The 19,462-nt window shown below is 39.2% G+C and overlaps 1 protein-coding gene across 2 annotated transcripts in view; it reads left to right on the forward strand.

Moving 5' to 3' along the window:
* The window catches only part of TIPARP (TCDD inducible poly(ADP-ribose) polymerase), a 28,441-nt gene extending 10,301 nt beyond the window's left edge, over nucleotides 1-18,140 (forward strand). For both annotated transcript variants that reach the window (XM_003416133.4, XM_023555363.2), the window contains exons 3-6: nucleotides 9,617-9,785; nucleotides 11,074-11,234; nucleotides 16,135-16,413; nucleotides 17,030-18,140. In XM_003416133.4, the coding sequence (XP_003416181.1) occupies nucleotides 9,617-9,785; nucleotides 11,074-11,234; nucleotides 16,135-16,413; nucleotides 17,030-17,477 (1,057 nt within the window). In that variant the 3' untranslated portion in view covers nucleotides 17,478-18,140. The remainder of the gene's footprint in view (nucleotides 1-9,616; nucleotides 9,786-11,073; nucleotides 11,235-16,134; nucleotides 16,414-17,029) is intronic.
* The last annotated feature ends 1,322 nt before the right edge of the window (nucleotides 18,141-19,462 follow it).

The following is a 19,462-nucleotide window of genomic DNA, read 5'->3' on the forward strand; positions in this document are numbered from 1 at the left end:
TTTACAATAAACCTGGGAGTCTTAAGGTAGCTTGTGTGAGTGACTTTGTATTTTTGCAAGACAGCAGAACGCCGAAGGTTGAGCCATTTTCTGTTTCATTCTGGGTTTGCAACATTAGCTAATAGCCTAAGATCACAGATTGAACTGTACTTTGCAACACCATATACACATACTGTACAAAGGAGTAAAATTCTTCTGAAGTGCACTATCGCAGGAGCGGGGTTTTAGATACGAGGAAATGTCTTTAATAAAATATTTTAGATATGAGGACACTTATTTAATAAAATATCTCTTATTTTTTATAGATTATCTGACAGTACTTCATAGAGAGTAGGAGTTATTTTGCACACAGACTCACACTATTTGCAATTTTACCCTGCAAATCTTAAACCTAATCCAGCCCAATCCCAGACGCGTTCACTGAAAGCCTCAAATTTTTTTTTATGTCTAATTCCCTGTTAATAGGGGAATTTGAAATAAGTGTTAGTTGCTAGGTTCTGAAATACGTTTTAAAATCTTTGAAAGCTAAAGATTTTATGTAAAATAGATTCTACGTTTCAATTTGGTAGTTTTGCAAATATTTTAATTTGGAAGTTGTAGTCTTCACCTAAATATAGTGAATTCTGTGATTGGGAACAAAAATTTTAGAAGTTGTCATATGTGAAATTTCCAATTTTCCTTGCTGACCTAGCCAGGTACTGTTGTGAAAACAAGCATAGAAGGGAGTTAACTGAGCATTCCTGTTGGTGGTTTCTGTTCAACAAAATGTGTGTCTCCTTCTGTCTCTGCCCTATGCTGTTTACTTACTGGTGACGCCCACTCGACCAGTAAAGAACCTTTACGTGGACATCACAGTGAAAGGATACACTCTTAGGAGAGTAGAAATGTGAGAGTAACCGCTCCACGAAAACCAGTGACTTGAGAGTATGTCGTGTGTGTCACAGAAGGTTGTATAAATAGTGTGTCACAGTCCCCTATGACTGAGTTATCTGAGAAGAAGTTCAGTAATTTGTATTGTTCATGTAATTGGAAGACCTCTGTGTTCATGTTGTTGCTTCTGAGCAAAAGGAAGGATTTGTGAATGTCCTTGTGGTGAAACTTAGCTTTTGTAATAATTGAAAATATGTTTCGGCCACATTTAGGAATTTCTCTTTATTACATTAACTTTTCTGTTTTGAGCTAATTATGGGATTCTTAAACTGTTCCTTCTCATTTGACATATGTTCATAGAGTTGGATGACCTTTGCTCTAAATTTTTACCAGCCCTGAATAGTAAGTGAATAATGGCAAGGGTGGAGGTGAGGGGCCCAAGGGTGAACTTTGCTTGCAGTCGTGTGTGTGCTTTCAGAATCTTGCCTGCACACTGTGATCTTCACAGCTCCTGCAGCTTGATCAGGGTGTAGAGAGGGCAAACAGCACAAAATACTCTAAATAATTTCCTGCTGCGGTTGGCCCTTGGTTTCTGCCTGTCACCTGGCTTCACTCTTGCATTTCCAGGCATTAAGAGAATAAAAATAAGCACAGGAGAAATACTAGATTTGCCTTCCAGGGTTTAATTACTCATAAAAAATGAAAGAAAACATGCTTGAGTGGGGGTGCGAGATGTGAAACAGAAGGAGCTTTACTTGTTTGCTTGCTTTCTGATGTTTGGATTGTCCAAACACTGCCAGATATCAGAAGACAAAGTTGAATCTTCCAGAAAAATTTGCTTTGTAGAATCCCTCTCCCCCAGAAGAAGTTACTGACTTTAAGACGGTGTTGAAAGACTTTGTAGTCTTAATTTATAAAACTTAGACAATAAAGAAATTATTATCTCTTAATATCTTTTCTGTAGGAAGTCTTTTTTTTTTTTAATAGAAATGTGCGTAAAGAATTTCCAGAGTGATGAGTTCTCTATATAGTTAGCTTGTATACCTTCAGAGCTCTAGTCTGCTGAAAGCAGATTCTTGTACTTAAACATCTTTGAGTTCTCAGTACCAAATACATGGTTAGCCATCAATGAGTATATTTCTAATTGGCTCATTCATCAATTAATTTATCTGGACTAATTGGGGGAAAGGGCTAAATTGGAGGAAATTCTGAGTAAAATCCTTTTTTAAATAAGTCAGTTTGTAATTTTAAAAGTCAGTCCGGAAATAAATTAAGCCAGTAAATTGTATTTTACTAGTGCTTAAGAGGATAAATGTTTTATGATAATCATTTCTAACTAGTATGTAAATGAGTTTATATGTAAATGAGTTCTGAATTGTTTGAGGTTGTTTGAAACTTACTTTTAAAGCAATTTAAGCATTCACATATAGTACTGATTTTATATTTTTGTAGAAATCTTTTGTAACATATTTCAGCCCTGTTTAAATGCTGTCAAATTCTATGTCCACAAAATTGAATTAACCACAACTGTGCCTTGAATGGATGGCAGACTTTTATTGTCTACTTTGAGGCAAGATAGAAAGCTCAGTTTTTAAAAAATATTTCTCTTAACAAAGGGGATGTTTACTCATCTCTGTAAAGATTAGTAACTGCATAGTCAAAGGTAGTATAAGGCATGATGCAAAAGTTTTAAAACTAGTTCGTTCTTTCTATCCCAGCTATTCTTACAGAAATTAAGTTTCACTTCCTCTCCATGGTTGAGAAGTATGTCTCACTTACAGTTAACTCCTGTGACTCTCAGGACCTGTGACGGAACTTGGATGCAAGTTCAGGCTGTATGACATTTCTGGTATCTTCAGGGTGCAAAATTTAATTCTGAGCCTTTGTGCATAGATCGCAGTAGGATCTTCTGATCTCAGGTATAATTTTTGGTAATAAAAGCTTTTAGCTAGTCCACATCATATTAAAAAGTTATTTTGTGTTTTTTGTTTTGATCTGGTGGGTTTGTAGTCAAAAGAAAGTGAAATTTTAGCAGGTTTTTTCCTCAAGTGGATATTATAATTTGCTTTTAGTGGCTGTATTGGGGGACTTCAGCGTATGGTATTATTTATTATGGGTTTAGGAAACCTTTATTCAAATGGCCATATCTTAGTATGAAAGCTTTTGAGAAAAAGCTGTGTGTATTTTGTGTTTGTTTAGTTCCCCACATGCCTTTGTAGAATATAGAATTACAAAAGCCTAAAAACAGGATATCCTTTCCTTTAGGAAACCTACCTGCATTCCTTTTCTCTCCAATCTCTTGTCCTCTCTTTGATTAGCTCCAGTGTGTTTACTTCTAGAATGACTTTAAGACTACAGCTTAGATGTCCAACAATCTGTAAATCAAACATGGGATCTGGCACACAGATACATGCGATTCCAGTGTCTGCTCACTGGCTTGCTGCCTTCTCGTTCACCTGTTTCCAAGAGTCCCAGGAGGTATTGGGGAGTCAGCACACACAGTCAAAATTTCACCTTGTGGGTTTTTTTTTTTTTTTATGAGTTGGGCTCCAGAAATTCACTGTATCTAGAAAGTGGGGAGCACTTTTACCTACACAAAAATCTCTTAAGGAATTTAGAAACAAGATAAATCCATGCTCTGCATTTCATGTTAATTGTTTTAGCGTGATCTGAGCCTTAGCAGGACTGCCTTGATTACGTCTGGGTCTCGTCAGAGGCGGGCAGGTTTGGTTCTAAGCCTGACCATAATCACTCAAGGCCACTGCGTAATAATGTAAACTCCCAGTTTTGTTTTTGTGGGCATGTATGTGTCTACAGCTACTTCCAGATACAAAGGGGAAGGTCCAGTTGCTACCAAGACCCAATGTCATAATGTGGGCGTAAAGCATAGAATTTTAACCTCTGGTAAATATTGAAAAGTCGGTGCAAGCATTTATAGATAATTTTTGTTTCCTCTGCTCGACAGCTCTGTGCGATTTATTTGGGGCAATGTTAGCAAAAATTTTAAATAATAACAGAAATGACAGTTAACTGTGCCTCTAAAGCAGAATGTTGAGTATGTAGTTTTCTGAAGTTGAATAACTATACAGCTTTCACAAAGTATGTTGGTATTGTGTGTCCATGGCTTTGATTCTCATCACCGTGTAACATATTTGAAGGGATCTGTAAGCTGCCAGATACTCCAGCACTGCTCACTGAGCTCCTGGAAACATCAAAGCCAGGTGTCAAAAGCCAGCTGTATTTTGTGTGCCTGTGAAATTTCTTCAGCAGCAGCAGCAGCAAACATACCCCGTCTGTCATGCCTGTGTGAAGCCTGTAGCAAAGCTGGAATACTCTATATTGCGTTTAATCTTTACTCTTCTACCATTATTACCCTCGGTTTTGGGAGACTTTTTCACTTTACATCATAGTAATAAAATAAGAGGGCCTATAATTTTTTTTTATAATCGTGTCCAGTTAGTCCAGCTGATTAGGGCAGGACTGAGGTCACAGGTTTATCCCTGTAGAAACCCGTTAACTCTTATAGGCAGGAAGCCAAGATTCTGAACTGTACGGAGTAGGGTCAAGAAAACTTTATACCTAAAGTCTGAGTTTTGCATTTTATTTACATCATCTTCCCACTGAAACATGTTCCACCTCCCGTAACTCCTGTCTCATTTAATGGCACCATTGTCTATCCAGTCACCCAGATCAGAAGCCTGGGGTACATCCTGGACTCTCTACTGTCCACTCTTTCTGTCCCACATGTAATCATCCTCCATCCAGTTAGACTCTAAATACTTCTCAGGTCATCTCCACTGCTGCCAGAGTCCTTGGTCATCATTTGTCTCACACGCAGTTCTAATAGCTGTGAGTGGCTAGGTATAGAATGCGTAAGTTCTTTAAACATTTACAAAGGAGTGTCTCTTCATCCTTCCTTCACTTTTCCTTGCGCTGCCTTTCCAAAAAGTAAATAAACAAATCAGTCTTTCCTACTGCTACTGTCAGAGTGTTCTTTATGAAAGATAAGTATGGAGTTTATTGAGAACCCATCAGAGATTTCCTCCTGCTCACAAATCAAGTCCTAACCTCTTAATCCAGCGTACAAAGCTCTTCATTATATGACCCCAGCCGCCCTACCCAGTCCAGCCTTACCTCTTATCATCCCTTCACACACACATGCCCTAACCTCTCACATGAACTGCATGCGCTTCTCACACGCCCTCAGGTCTCTGGAGCCTTGGTAGGTTAGGTTCTGTCCATGTCACTTGGCCTCCCTGTGTCTGCCCTCCTGGCTGGCAGATTGAGCTCCCGTTTCATCCACTCTCAACACCTCACTTGACCACCTTTCCTGATCCCTTTCCCAGCAGAGGTAGGCTTCCTGCCTCTGGGTACTTCCCAGAACACACCTTTTCTAATTGCCACAGTTTTTCCTTGGTTGCAAACAACTTCTAAGTAAATAAATTGCTTAAAATGGTTACCCTCTTTTCAGAGCTCCCCAGTGTATAAACTTGAGAACCGTTATTCTGAGAAAAACATTGCATTCTTACTAATTTCTATTTTAGTCAGCTCTGTTTATTGTTTACTTTGTAGCCCTTTTTACTTTCTTGTGTTTAGTATGTGAAACACATATAAAAGAAATGATGGTATGTGACTTAGTATTGGTGTTGGTGCTCTATGCACTGATAATGTATGCCAGAAAAATGTTGAATTAATAAGTATGTCAGGGTATTTGTTAGACAGTATATCAAAATATGAGAATGGGTGTCCTTTTCAGAATTTTAAATTATTTTTATATCTGAATGTTTACAGTGGTATGTCTGGTGGTATGTTTGTGTTTGCTGGCAAATCATGTAGAAATAGAATTGTTAATAATATTTCAGTGATTTAGCTTATTCTTCCCTTATAGTAAAAATCAGCAACCTGTTCACAAAATTTTTTTTGACTCATCGTAATAGGTAAATCAATATGGATTGATGAGCTATGTAATATATTTAGCAAAATCTAAATCCTTTGCACAGTAGCTGTCTCCATACTCATTTCTCCCTGGCCAGCCCTGTAGGAATGCCCTTGCCAAGCAGAGTTCATACCAGGATTATTGCACCCTGCTTTTACAAAGACACTCCCATAACCCCTACCCCATGTCTAACACTGTCCCTTTTTACCGTACTTACTACTTAGACTCTGTTTGTATTTGCTTAATACTCTCAATCCCCACCCTTATACCTTAGGGCTCTGTGACCCTGGCTTTACCTCCTCAGCTCAGGGCCAGCATCTCTCACACTGCCTGTTACCCCCGGGCTCATATTTCCTCATCTCTTATGTCCCCCTATTTAGAAGGTCTCCTTTTCCAGCTGTCTGCACCACTCCTGTACCTTCCTGTCCCCACCTCTTTCCAAGATGCAAAGTGCTTGAAGAGCTTTTTTTTTTTTTTGCTCTTCCACACAATCCTTTACTCATGGTGATATTTTGTTATTTAAAGTGCTCCTAAAATTCTTACACAGAAAGCCATCTTGAATTGATATAATAAGACCTTTTAGTTTGGAAACCCTGGTGGTGTAGTGGTTAAGTGCTATAGCTGGTAACCAAAAGGTCGGCAGTTCAAATCTACCAGATGTTCCTTGGAAACTCTATGGGGCAGTTCTACCCTGCCCTATAGGGTTGCTATGAGTCGAAATCGACTCAATGGCAGTGGGTTTTTTTAGATTTAGTTCTCCTGACCTGTACCCATTCCAGAACTCCAGTAGCCACCTCCTCTGTCATAATGCTGTGTATCTATTGTTTGTCCTTAGACAGATGCATTTCTTTTGTTTTGGGTCTTGTTGGTTATTCGTCTTTTAGAAGCCCCTGGAAGCCAGGGACTGCATCTGTTTAATTCTTTGTGTATTGCCTAATATAGCCCACCATGACCATTACCACACGTAGATGACTCACAACTGCTTTCTGATAATAGGAAACAATGGTTTGACAAAGAACGAGTGGTGGATGTCGAACACTTGGCATTTGTATCGCTTGCATTTATCCCGATGAAGATTGAGGGGGGCAAAAAAACTCTTGGCTTTGGATTCTTAAAGCATTCTTTGTTTAAGGTAGAGCAGGTGTAAAATTAATCCTATAAAAAGATAATTTAATGTTTTACAAACTGGTTGTTTTGTCTCTGTCAAGTCTAGAAAAGCATATGGAAGATCAAATAGAGCTAAAACAGTACTTTGATATATCAGTCCAAAGAACAGTTGATTGTAGTAAATTAGGATTTGTCGTCAAAATTTCCTAATGCCCGAAGGACTGAAATGCATAGAGAATGTAGCAAAAGCTGCGCTTGTAGATGTCTTTCTCATGCAAATCATTATCTGTGAAGTCTCAATAATACAGGCGTAAACAGAAATTGCTAGAGTGATGTCAGGAATATAATCTGACAATTGAACAGCAAAAAAGCATTGGCTGTTTATATTATAATGCATGTTAATGTAGTGACATGCTGTTCTCAGAACCCTTTAAAGGAAATACTGAGATTTGTTAAGTCATAATTGGGAGCAGTTGCTGGGAAATGGATTTAAAAGGTGAAAATCTGTTTAGAAACTGGAAAAGGTCTTAAGAAGGGGAAAGATGTTAATATGTCTCTTCCCAGTGTTAACATCAGATTCTCTTAAACTTCAGTGAAAATTGTTTAAGGCAGCTTCTTGAAAAGTTTAATTTAGGCATAGGAGTTTCAGTTTTCAGTGTTTTTGTTTGTTTGTTTTTAAGGACTTCCTAGAAACATTTTTTTCCTTTTGAATTAAATATTTCTATTTACTGTACAAAGCAGTGAACAAAGGTAATTCTGAACTAAATTTGATTGTCTTGTGCCCATTTTATCCTCAATTAAAATGAATGTTCCTTTTAAAACTACATCCACACTTTCACCAAAAATGCAATAAAATGTTAAAAATAAACAAAGACAAAAACTTACTTCCTGCTAATTAGTACTTTTTTAAGCAAGAAAGCAGGATATTCTAGAATATCTTCAGGAATTTTTAAAGCAACATACTGTTTTTACAAGTTATGTTCTTCTTGGCACCATCCATTTGGTATATAACTTGTTTTTTTCCCTCTCAAAGAGTAGAACTTGTTTTAAAAACTACCAACATCAGAATGGAGGGTGGGAAATAGATTTTCTTCTCCTGACATTTGCCAGGATTGTTTATGGAGAGATGTTAATAGGTATTCATGGAGAAAAGGGAGAATGTTGTCCTGTAAGATTTGGAGGGACACTTTCTAGCCCTCATAATGCTGCTTCGGCATCAGCATCGGTGTTAGCTTATTAAAGGGACTGAGGGGAGGCTTTACTAAGTAAGTTGTATAAAAAATAAGTAAGTTGTTTAAGTCTGTGTAATTAGGTCATTTTTAAGAATTCGACCCCAGAATTTTCTTTCGCACAGAATACCTATTAACAGTTCATGAAACAAGTGTTTCAAGAGTAGCATTTGGGAAATGTTTCTCTAACCAGCAAAACCCATTAGGCCAAAGTTAATATTCTTCAGAATCCTAATTTACAGCAAGGAAAATGGTTAATTATTGGGAAAATTTGAATTTCACATGTACCAGTCATTCTGAGTGCTCACTGGACCTGAGTGTTCCGCGTGTTATACGTGTCCATGTAGAGACCTACTGGTGCAGGAAGTGTGTCGTGACCTTTCCAGAGTTGGGGCGGTGTATTCTGCAATTTAGTCGCTTTGTTACTAATAGCTATGATGTCGTTCTATAATATATTTCATGTTTTCTTAGGGGAATCTTTGAACATACACAAAAAGGAAAGAGAGGAGCACAATGAAGATTTTGCTGTCTTGTCTAATGATCATTTTTAATGTGCTTACTTCATATAATGCTTCAGATATTTTAAACACTAAATGAAGTTCCATCAAAAAAGAAACCTAAATGTTTTAATTGGATCACCTTCTATAAATGAATTTTTTTAAATGAGTATGATTCATGTATTAGGATTTTCCCCCATAGTATCAAAATGTTCCTAAAGTGCTGCTTCAGCATTAGCAGAACACTTTCAGAATGACAGAAATATTCTCTTAGCAAAACCTCATAATCAAACTATTTCTCTCTTCATGTATTGCCAACTTTTCTTTCTCACCCATTTTTTATTGTTAATGTATATAACACATTTGCCAGTCGACATTTTCCAGGTGTACAGTTTAATGACACCAGTTACGTTGATCATGTTGTACAATCACAACCCATAATTGTCGCCAGATCTCCCGTCACCATAAACCTACCCGTTGTGGATGTTCAGTGGGTTCGCAGTACTGGGCCTCATCTGGAGTCATTTTGTTTTTCCGTTTTCTCCTGTCTTTCCTCAGGCAGTGTTGTGTATCCTCTCTTGGTTTAGGTAAACTGATGCGTCTGATAAAGGAGGAAGCTTCAAGAGAAGTTTCTTTTGTGTCACTGCCCCTTCTCTGTGTCATCTCCATCCTAAGGCTTTCCACGATTGGCTGAGACCTCGGTTTGACTCATCCCTCAGCGGAAGGGAGAATGGGACTGTGCTGCTGGGGTGACATCAATCCTCCTGTAACTCCATGGCCTGGAAGTTTTGGGTCTTGTTAAGAAAGGGAACGTAGGGAATGGATGTTGGGAAAACAACCAGTTAATGCCCTTTTACTCCAAATAAGCCAAGTTTTGAAATTTTCACAACAGGGCATCCTAGGTATTTTTAATGTCAAATGAGATACTTAGATGTGTCTGTGCAAATGTGTTAACAGTTTTTTCCTGGCTCTTGCAGAGGACAAGAATTTTGGGCAGATTTGAATGCCATGAATGTGTATGAAACGACTGAATTTGACCAACTGCGAAGGCTGTCCACACCACCCTCCAGCAATGTCAACTCCATTTACCACACAGTCTGGAAATACTTCTGTAGGGACCACTTTGGATGGCGAGAATATCCTGAGGTATTTATAGGTTGTTTTTCCAAAAAGTGCGTTTATATATTTTTTGTCTTTCACTGTTCTTTTGTTCGTTCTTTCCAACAATGACTGGCCAGAAGTATAAATTATAATCATAGAACTTATTAATGCAAAATTGAGTCTTGTTGAGATAAGTAAAACTTTTCTTTCTTAATTTTTCTGAAAATGTATCTCTTTCCATTAATCTGCTGATATCTATAAATAGACCATTACTATCTTTGAAGAAATAAAATGCTTTTCCCAGAATCTTAACTATAAAACCAGTTGCCACTGAAGTACTTGCAATGAGATGAGTACTGGGGTAGCTCCTACCACTGTCTGTGTGGTTCCTGGGCTCATGGGGATGGCTCATGTGTTACACCGAGCATTTCAGAAGCCTAGTGGGAAAATAATCTCTCTCAGGCCCCTGGAGGAAGTACTTGAAAATATTTATTGAGTGATGGTCAGGCAATATCAGTCATTTAAAACTGTCCTCCTTACACATACACCCTCAGTCTGAGACAGTAAAAATAGGTCATCAGGCATAAAGCAGAATTCCAAAATGATGATTTATTTTGCCTCTGAATGAGAATTCTGAGTCAGGTTTAAATGATTGGACTTTAGAGATTAATTTTACATCCCAAAGATTTGACTTCTTCATTTGATTAAATTCATTTCTAGAATTACAAAAAAGAACTGACTTACCTACTTCAGGTTTTTTTGTTTTTTTTTTTTAAGAAATTGCAAAGAGAACCTAGTGTATTAGTTGTTATAAAACACTATGTTAAATTAAAATTTCTGATTTTTTTAAAGTAATCACTCTTATCTACCTTCCAAAGAAAATAAGAGGCCGTTTGAATGTATTCTCAGAATACTTGGACTGTCCTTGTGTTTCCTCTCAGAGGTGTCTTAGGTTTGGAGCTTAACTGGTTTATTTGAACTTTGCATGCTACCCTCTTTAATTCCTCTTCTGGAAATTCCCTTAAGAAATACATATGAAAAAGTCTCCAGGACGTTGTTAAAACCTCAAATGGGCCTCACGTATTTCATAAGGTGTCAGTCCATGTGCTTCCAGACAGGGAGCGTCTTTCCCCTCTGCATTCCCAACCTGTCCCCAGAAAAGAACTCTACTTGGTAAAGGGAATCAGTTTGGCTAATTATACTTTATGGAGCAGGGTTAACTGTTTTTGCCTTTAGTTGCATTAACATTTTTCATATTTCATAGTGATTACTTCTTTCTTTTTTTTTTTTTTTAACTTGCTTTTTTCTTTACCTTCTGTTTTCTACTCTGTAGTCGGTTATCAGATTGATTGAGGAAGCCAACTCCCGAGGTCTGAAAGAGGTTCGGTTTATGATGTGGAATAACCACTACATCCTCCACAACTCCTTCTTCAGGAGAGAAGTGAAAAGGAGACCGCTCTTCCACTCCTGTTTTATCCTGCTTCCATATTTACAGTAAGTGTCCGATGGAAAGCCTCACGGGTACTCTGATTTTATGTAAATATACTGCTGAATGCCAGAGAACAAAGGGTTTTAAATTAAGAGACTATCTTGGCTATTACCTTCAGAATGTGAAATTCTGAGTAATTCTTTGGGTTTGATGCTTCCACAAAGAGTTCAGCGAAGCTGTAGTTCCATCTGCACCTCACTTGCCTGGCTCAGCACACCAAGCTGCCTCTCTCACTAATGAGTCTACCCCTCACTAGGAGGAAGTCTCTAAAAGAGTGACTGTTGTACTGGCATTTTCTTTTTTTTTTTTTAACTGAAAGCAAAGTAGAGATAACATTTTTCCACAACTAAAAGTAATTATACCTGGGAGGAGACAGAGTTGGCATTCACCTTCTTCAAGGAAAGTTGAGTTTTCTGATGAGACCCTTCCATGTTACAGGACTTTCCAGCCCAGATAAACTGCTGTGACATGTGGGGAAAGTCCTGTAAGGAGGTGGTGATCTCCATCCTTCTTCCTTGAGTGAGTTTGAATGGGAAGAAAAAATTCACCTTTTCAAATACTTTACATTCACATTTGCTCATAAGTAAGGTTCTTCTCCCTGTGATACTCTCTGGAAACACATCATACTTATTAAAAATACAGTTTCTTGGCAAAAGACAGACTGAATTCCAGAAGGTGAACCGGTCTTCCTTTTTCCCAAGTACCATTTCTTCCTTCCCTCTCCCACTAATGCTGCAGAGATGCCAAAGGTTCAACGCATCACCATCAGCATGGCCAGCTTGAAATGCTAGTTTTCTCTAGGGAAATCGTCATATACTCCAACCAGATCTACCATTTTTAGAGCCTGATTTTGAAAAATTCTAGATTTGCTTGGCTTTATAAACTCGGGAGGTCTCAAGTAATATTGGTTAGTCCCTCTGCTGATCTTTGACCTGAAGATGCTGTTTTTATATTCTCACTAGTAGTTTTTCTTTCAGGCCCAACTGTGCTTTCCCCAGATCATTATGATAGAATCTTAATGATTCTAATTCTGAGACTGCAAAAGGAACATAAAAAAACAAAATACAAAGAAAAATACAGAAAAGCTCTGCATCTGAAAATAATTTGTAATAAGTCACTTTTAGAGAGATAAGTATTGGCTTAGAGTAAATGTGTACCTTCTTCAAAGGCCAACTGTGACAATTTTTGCCTCGTAGGTTTTTTTTTTTTTAATTAGAACTAATAAAAATGGCATTTTTGTGATTTCATTAGCACAGCTGTTAATAGTGTCCATGTTTATGTCCAGTAGTTAGGAACATATTGTCCTCCTGGTGAGGTGGTGGTACTCATTAGTGAGACAGGCAGCTTGGCGTGCTGAGCCAGGCAAGTGAGGTGCCGCTTCCATGTGAGCGTGAGAATGCTCATTCACATGCCGCATTGCTGGGGGAGTCTTAACGAACAGTGAAAATTGATGCGCTTGCAACCAAAGGCAAGTAGTCATGAAATAACCTCTCTCTCCTTCTTTAACCTTAGGCTTATTTTATAAAAGCACAAACTATAAAAATAACATAAGCAGCAGTAGAATTAATGTCAGAAGTAGGGCCTTACTGTTTATAATATAGGCTTCCAAGAGAATAAAAATGTTATTCTGCTCCCTTTTTCTTTCTAAAATTTCCTGTTTTAGTCTTCCCTGTCTGGAACAGTGATAATCAGGTATAAAGTAAGAGTTCAGCAAATCAAAGAGATTATGCAGACAGTTAACCAGAAAAGAGCAGAGAAGCAGCAAGTTCACCAGGGTCCAGTGGTGAACGCGGCACCTCAGATCTGTCTGCCTTGGAGTCTGCAGCCGAGGGGCACTCAGGGGCTGGCCTAGAAAGGAGAAGAGAACGGGGCTTGGTTCCAAAAAGCAGATTTCAGAAGTGGACTCCGGAGGGTCCATGGTCTTAGCCAAGAAGAAAGGGTTTTTTTTTGTTTGTTTGTTTCGTTTTGTTTTTAAGTGTTATTAAATGGAAAGGGTCAAAGAAAAATGTAGGAGGTGAAGAGGCCACAGTTGTCAAGGAATCAGAGCTGCCTGAGAGCTTGGAATGCCAAGAGGGGGGTGAGGGGATGTGGGAGGTTGACTGAATTCATGAGTATGCCTACAAATTTGGCATTTTTAAATGTGGTTTCCCCTGCTGCTTTTCAATCAGGCTGATAAAAAGGAGGTATTCTTTCATATCCGTGGAATGCTTGAGCTGAGGCTGCATAGGCAAACATCTCAGATTTAGGGGTTTGCCGGCTCATTTCTCTCAGCTGAAAGGACATCCATCCCATGTGATCACCTCGTGGTCATGAGAAGCCCTGATACAGTTTCTTTGGCCCTCCTAAAAAAGAACAAAACGATTAATTTTTACTTCATCATTGAAGTCAGCTTAGGAAACAGCTTTAAAAATTGCAAGGGGAGGGGAGGAGGGGGTAAAAGGTAACTTTGGCTTCTGAAAGTCCTTTCCTCAGAGGTCCTGGAGTTGAAGTCGATACCCTTTGACACTCACTCTAACGGAGGCTGGTGTAATGTATAAAGCATGCAGTATGTCACTGGCATCCCTATGAGCAGAATACATGCTCACTATTCTCAGAAAATAAAGACATGTTTGTAAGTGTGCTTGAAATACGTATTTTTTAATCCATGGCAACTAGAGCGTAGAAGTTGGCCAGATGGATGTCTATATGCATTTTTACATTTTAGCTCAGTTAGCATGTTTGCTTGTTAAAAGTTAGAATGTTTGGGTGGGAATGGATGCTATTATATATAATCTAATTTAGTAGCATAGGATAGATAGGATTTATTTACACAGTCTCATCTTTAAGCATGTGTAGATAAATAACAAACCACCACTTCCCCTGTTGCCCAAAAAGAAAAGGATACATTTGAAACTTTCTTTGTATAGAACTGGTTTTTAGGCAGAAGTGGCATCAGGAAGAAAGGAGCAGAGTCTGTTCTGTCGTCGGTGTCAGGTTTTCAGTAAGGGCTGAAACAGCCTAACTCTTGTTTTGGGCAAAGACTGCTCTCCCAACTCAGAAACCAGTGTTGGTAACTTCAGCAGCCCCTGATAATACTGGAAAGCCTAGTGGGCTGGGTCTTGTCCTCTTCTTTGTAGAGCAGGAGTAGAGGGAGGCTAAAATAAAGAGACTATGTTCTATGCTTTCCCTGCACTTCTCCAGAGTAGTGATGGATTTTAAAGGAGCCGTAGACTTTCAGAATCTAGTGACAGGGCTCTCTTCAAAGAAAAATGTACTAATGAACCAGGGCTCCAGAAGAATCTGTCAGGGCCCTGAGAAGATGCTCCAGGGGACAAGAACTTTGTGTGTGTGTGTCTTCCGTTGTGATAGATGAAAAATACAGCACCCATTTAAATCTGCCCCTGAACTCAGATTGGATAAACCGTGTATCCACCCAGAACTTCGCCTCACAAAGGGACTTGGAGGCACAGCCACTTGAAGGGGGCAGGGGCTGTAGAAGTCAATTGTGTGTCCATAGCTTTTAGCTTCTTATCAAGCCATCTCTGGAAAAGTCAGAAGACTGTGCGATGGATGGTGTAGAGTGGTGGTAGAGAGTCCCACAGACCTGGGTTAGAATCCTAGTGTTCATCCCTCCCTTGTGAAGGATATGGCAGGTGGAGAGTCTGAGCTCGTAGCTAGGTGGCCCTGGATTCAAATCCTGTCTCTGCTGTTTGCTGGCTGTGCTAGAGCAAATTATTTAACCTTTCTGAACCTCAGTTCCTTTATTGGAAAAGTGGGGATAACGAAGCCATCTTGCAAGGCTATTGTGATGATTAGCGTTACTGTGTGTAAAGTATGTGTTTAGTATAAGATGGATAAGACGATGATGCGGGCGATGATGAGATATGCTCTTTGGAGATTAGAAGCGTGTTCACACACAGTTGTAACCTCTGTATCACAAACTTTTTTGAAAATTCCAATTTCCTAATTTCTGAAGTCTGGCAGACATTATTGCTTCCTTGTGACCACCCTGTGCTGATGAGTGTCACAGTACCCTGGCCCTGAAACTGGGTCACAGGGTCAGGATTTCCTTTCTCTCTGCTGCTTCTTCCCTTTTTCTCTGTTTTGAAAGTGGCCAAGAAGTATAATGTAAGTTTAAGCATTTAATCAGGCAGGAATAAGTAATTGATCAAAACTGCTGCTCATTTAGATTCATTCAGAGAGCATACCCGAGTTGAAAGATTCAAGGAAATGCATTCTGGTGTCTAGAGTTTCCAATGATTGGCTCCTTCTTAAACACACCCAAATCTACAACATTTGAATAGTATTGATGGCCTTAATATTATATGTGATATTGGAAAATGAAGCAAATGCCGAGTATTTGCCAGCTTTTAATGAGCTCACCATGATTTTTGTTTTTATGGTGAAATCAAAAGTAAACTTTTTGAATTCTTTAACAGTTTGTCTTTTCACTCTTCCCGACTGGCCCCACTTTGTCCCCCGCCTCCAATTTCTCCCTCTTCACAGGTAACCTTTAGTGATGCCTTTTCTGCTTAGTAGCAGCAAAGTTTGAAAAAAGCATATAAATTATCACTGTTCCCTTGAAACAAAGTTTCTTTAAATATCTAGGCAAAAGAGGAATCCAGGATCCAGAAAGCAAAGATATTTATAAATTGGCTCTTACTTGCCTTGTAGCAATACATTCCAGAGTTTTCTCCACAGGGAGGAGACCAGGAAGAAGCTAATTATAGGTTATCCATGTTACAGGCAGTGTTTGAAGATTTTTTTTTCTCTCTCTCTCTTAAATAGATAGCATTTTTATTTTGTTTTTCAAACACAAGCATGTGTAAGGTATATAAATTATATCAGAGACGAATGTGGAACTTTGTAACATGAGATATACTTACTTCTGAAGTTCTATGTTTGCGTTCCTTCTTCCCCCTCCAGGACACTTGGTGGTGTTCCCACACAGGCTCCCCCGCCTCTTGAAGCGGCCTCCTCGTCCCAGATCATCTGCCCAGATGGGGTCACCTCGGCCAACTTCTACCCTGAAACCTGGATCTATATGCATCCATCTCAGGACTTCATCCAAGTGCCTGTTTCTGCAGAGGACAAAAGTTATCGGATCATTTACAATCTCTTTCATAAGACTGTGCCTGAGTTTAAATATAGAATTTTACAAATATTGAGAGTCCAAAACCAGTTTCTCTGGGAGAAATATAAAAGGTGAGTCAAAGTGTAAAAAGTTTAAGAGAGCTTTTCTTGAATTTAGCTAGTGGCAGATGCAGAATATAATAGTAAACATTTGTGTAGCATTTAATGTTTATATTTTTCCATATATTGACTCATTTAATCCTTGCAACAGACATATAAGGAAGATTATTGCAAACTACAGTTTATAGAGATGAGCTCGAGTCCCAGAGAAATTTGGTAACTTGCTTCAGGTCATACTACTGAGAAGATGTGGTGCTGGAATTTAAACCCGGGCATTCTAGCATCAGAGGCCTCGCTCTTACCCACTTTACTGTGCTGCCTCAGGTCAGCAAACCAGTCAGTGTAGTGCAGAGGGAATTTGTGCAGGTGTGGAGAGGGACGCTCAGATCAGTGGAGTTAGACCAGGAAGGCATCCTGAGGGAGGTAGGATGTGAGAACTAGATTGGAAACGGAAGAGAAAGCACAAGTTTAAAGTTCCCTGTGGTCTCTGATGGCATTTTGCCCTCAGTGGCTACTTGACATTTCCTCCTGGTTGAAACCGTACAGAGACGTTTGTATTTACAAGTATTAAGTGCCTGTTGCATTGATCTATACTTCTCCCAAATTCCCTATCCCCTCTTTACACTAGGAAAAAGGAGTACATGAACAGGAAAATGTTTGGCCGTGACAGGATAATAAACGAGAGACATTTATTTCATGGAACGTCCCAGGATGTGGTAGACGGAATCTGCAAGCACAACTTTGACCCTCGAGTCTGTGGAAAGCACGCTACCATGTTTGGACAAGGCAGTTACTTTGCAAAGAAGGCAAGCTACTCTCACAACTTTTCTAAGAAGTCCTCCAAAGGAGTCCATTTCATGTTTTTGGCCAAAGTGCTGACTGGCAGATACACGATGGGCAGTCATGGCATGAGAAGGCCACCTCCAGTCAATCCTGGCAGTGTCACCAGTGACCTGTATGACTCCTGTGTGGATAATTTCTTTGAGCCTCAGATTTTTGTCATTTTTAACGATGACCAGAGTTACCCTTATTTTGTTATCCAGTATGAAGAAGTCAGTAACACTGTTTCCATTTGAAAAATCTTGGTACTGCTAAATTATTTGATATGAACTCAATTCAGCATTTGTAGCAGGTTTTGGATGGGTGGGACTGGGTGGGGAACAGCATTGGACATTAATTGGGCACTTTTCAGACCCTTTTTTTTAAGTGCTAGAAAGTGAGTTTGTTTTGTTTTTGTTTTTTTTTTTAAGCAAAACACAAGTTTTAAAATGACCACTTATCCTTTAATTACTAATTGTCATTAGTGTACTCAGTGTGGAAAAGACTACAGATTGCATACTTTCATTCACACTTGTACATATAGTCAGCGATGTTATTAGAAGCATTTGGAAAAAAAGAAAAAGACACTCAATATCAGCCTAACTAGTTAAGTCTGGCTTAGGCCTGGAAGAAGTGAGGCCAAACAAATGAAATGGAGGCTGTGAGCAAAGTGAGGATCGTGTTTGTTTACAGGGATAGAACGGACTAGAACTGCTACTACCGAGCTTACTCCTGTCCAGAGCATCACTGCTACAGTGCAGCATAAGTTCATGCGATTCTGTGGGTAGAAAGAAATTCTCGTTTCTTATCAGCAGGACTGAAATGCATCACCCAACCAGAGAGTGTTAGTGACTAACTGTTCCACAGAGTTTGCCTCAGAATCCAGTTATGTTTAGGGGAAGTAAAAAGAAGTATTTGAATTTTTTTTCTCACCAGCAAAATTTTTTGCCTACTAGTTATATGAGAGGGAATTCTTGTGTTGCTCGACATCAGGCGCAGAAAGCTCAGTCTCTCCCACTTTCGGCCAACCCAAGTAGAAGAAGTGAGGCAGCTGTTTGGGTTAAAGCCAGTTTTGAGGTTTAGAAGTCTTACTTTCTTTTGGGGTTCCAGGCCTAGCCCCTGATTAAAGGTTTTAGAAAGGAAGTACACCTACAGCCGCATTGGTAATGTTTATTACTCTGCTTTGTACAAAGTAGACTCTCAAAAGTATTTGTTGACTTGGAATTGTTGTTAAGGGTGGCAGTCCCACCCCCAGGCCTGCTTTGCCAGATGCAGCTGGGTTCCCTGGCTGAGTCTGTATCTTACACTACTTACTTAATAGAAACACAAACTTGGAAATCGTGCCACTGGCCCAGCTGGAGCACTGTTAGGTGAATATGTTAATGCCTCAGTTCAGAGAAGTAGCACTAGGTATACTTCGCCTTAAGCAAAGCAAATACGTGGATTTACAAGAGTGGAGGTGGTTATTCAGAAGAATTCACCACCACGGGAATTCCTTCAGATACCAAGCTCTCCTAGTCTGTTTGCAGTTATTTCATTTACACATAACCTTTCAGGAACTTCGATGTTGTTTGAAGCAAGATATATCTATACTGGTGTCTCAGTGAATCGGTCTGTTTAAGCACTTATCAGGGCTTCCACGCAGTTATTTATTTTGCCCTAGTTGATCCTGTTGTTTGCTGCCATTGGCATGAAACAGCCAGCTGTGGCTGTCACTTTGAGTCAGTTCTTTCATTTGATTATAACTTGTAAAACAGTGATTCCCAATCTTTTTCAAGTTAAGACATCTTACCATTGCTTATTTGATTTTATGAAACTTGTTCCTTTTTTCTCCCTAAAGGAAAAAAAAAAAAAGCTTTATGACATATTTATTTTTTTAATAAAATTAAGCAAAAATAAAAGTTCTGGTAATTCTTTAAAACTCTTTGTTGTTGTTCTGGTTCCGTTTAAGACAACTGAGTTCAGCCCACAGTTGATCTGTAACCGGCAGTTGTTGGCACTGGTTGGCCGAATGTGCGACTGGATGACTGACTCAACAGACCTAACGAGAGCCTGCTCTGGGAATCAGCGGGAAGTGTGTTCGCTGGCAGTTGAGTGCAAATCACAAGAGAAGAGTGAATGTTTTACTTTACAGGGAACTATTTGGGGGCGGGGGGGCAAGTTTTATGTCAGCACACAGCTATCGAGAAAACAAAATAGGAGCAATTGTCTCCTTCAACAGATGCTGAAGGAAACGTGGAAA

This window comes from Loxodonta africana, chromosome 23 (genome assembly GCF_030014295.1).
Source record: "Loxodonta africana isolate mLoxAfr1 chromosome 23, mLoxAfr1.hap2, whole genome shotgun sequence".
NCBI lineage: Eukaryota > Metazoa > Chordata > Mammalia > Proboscidea > Elephantidae > Loxodonta > Loxodonta africana.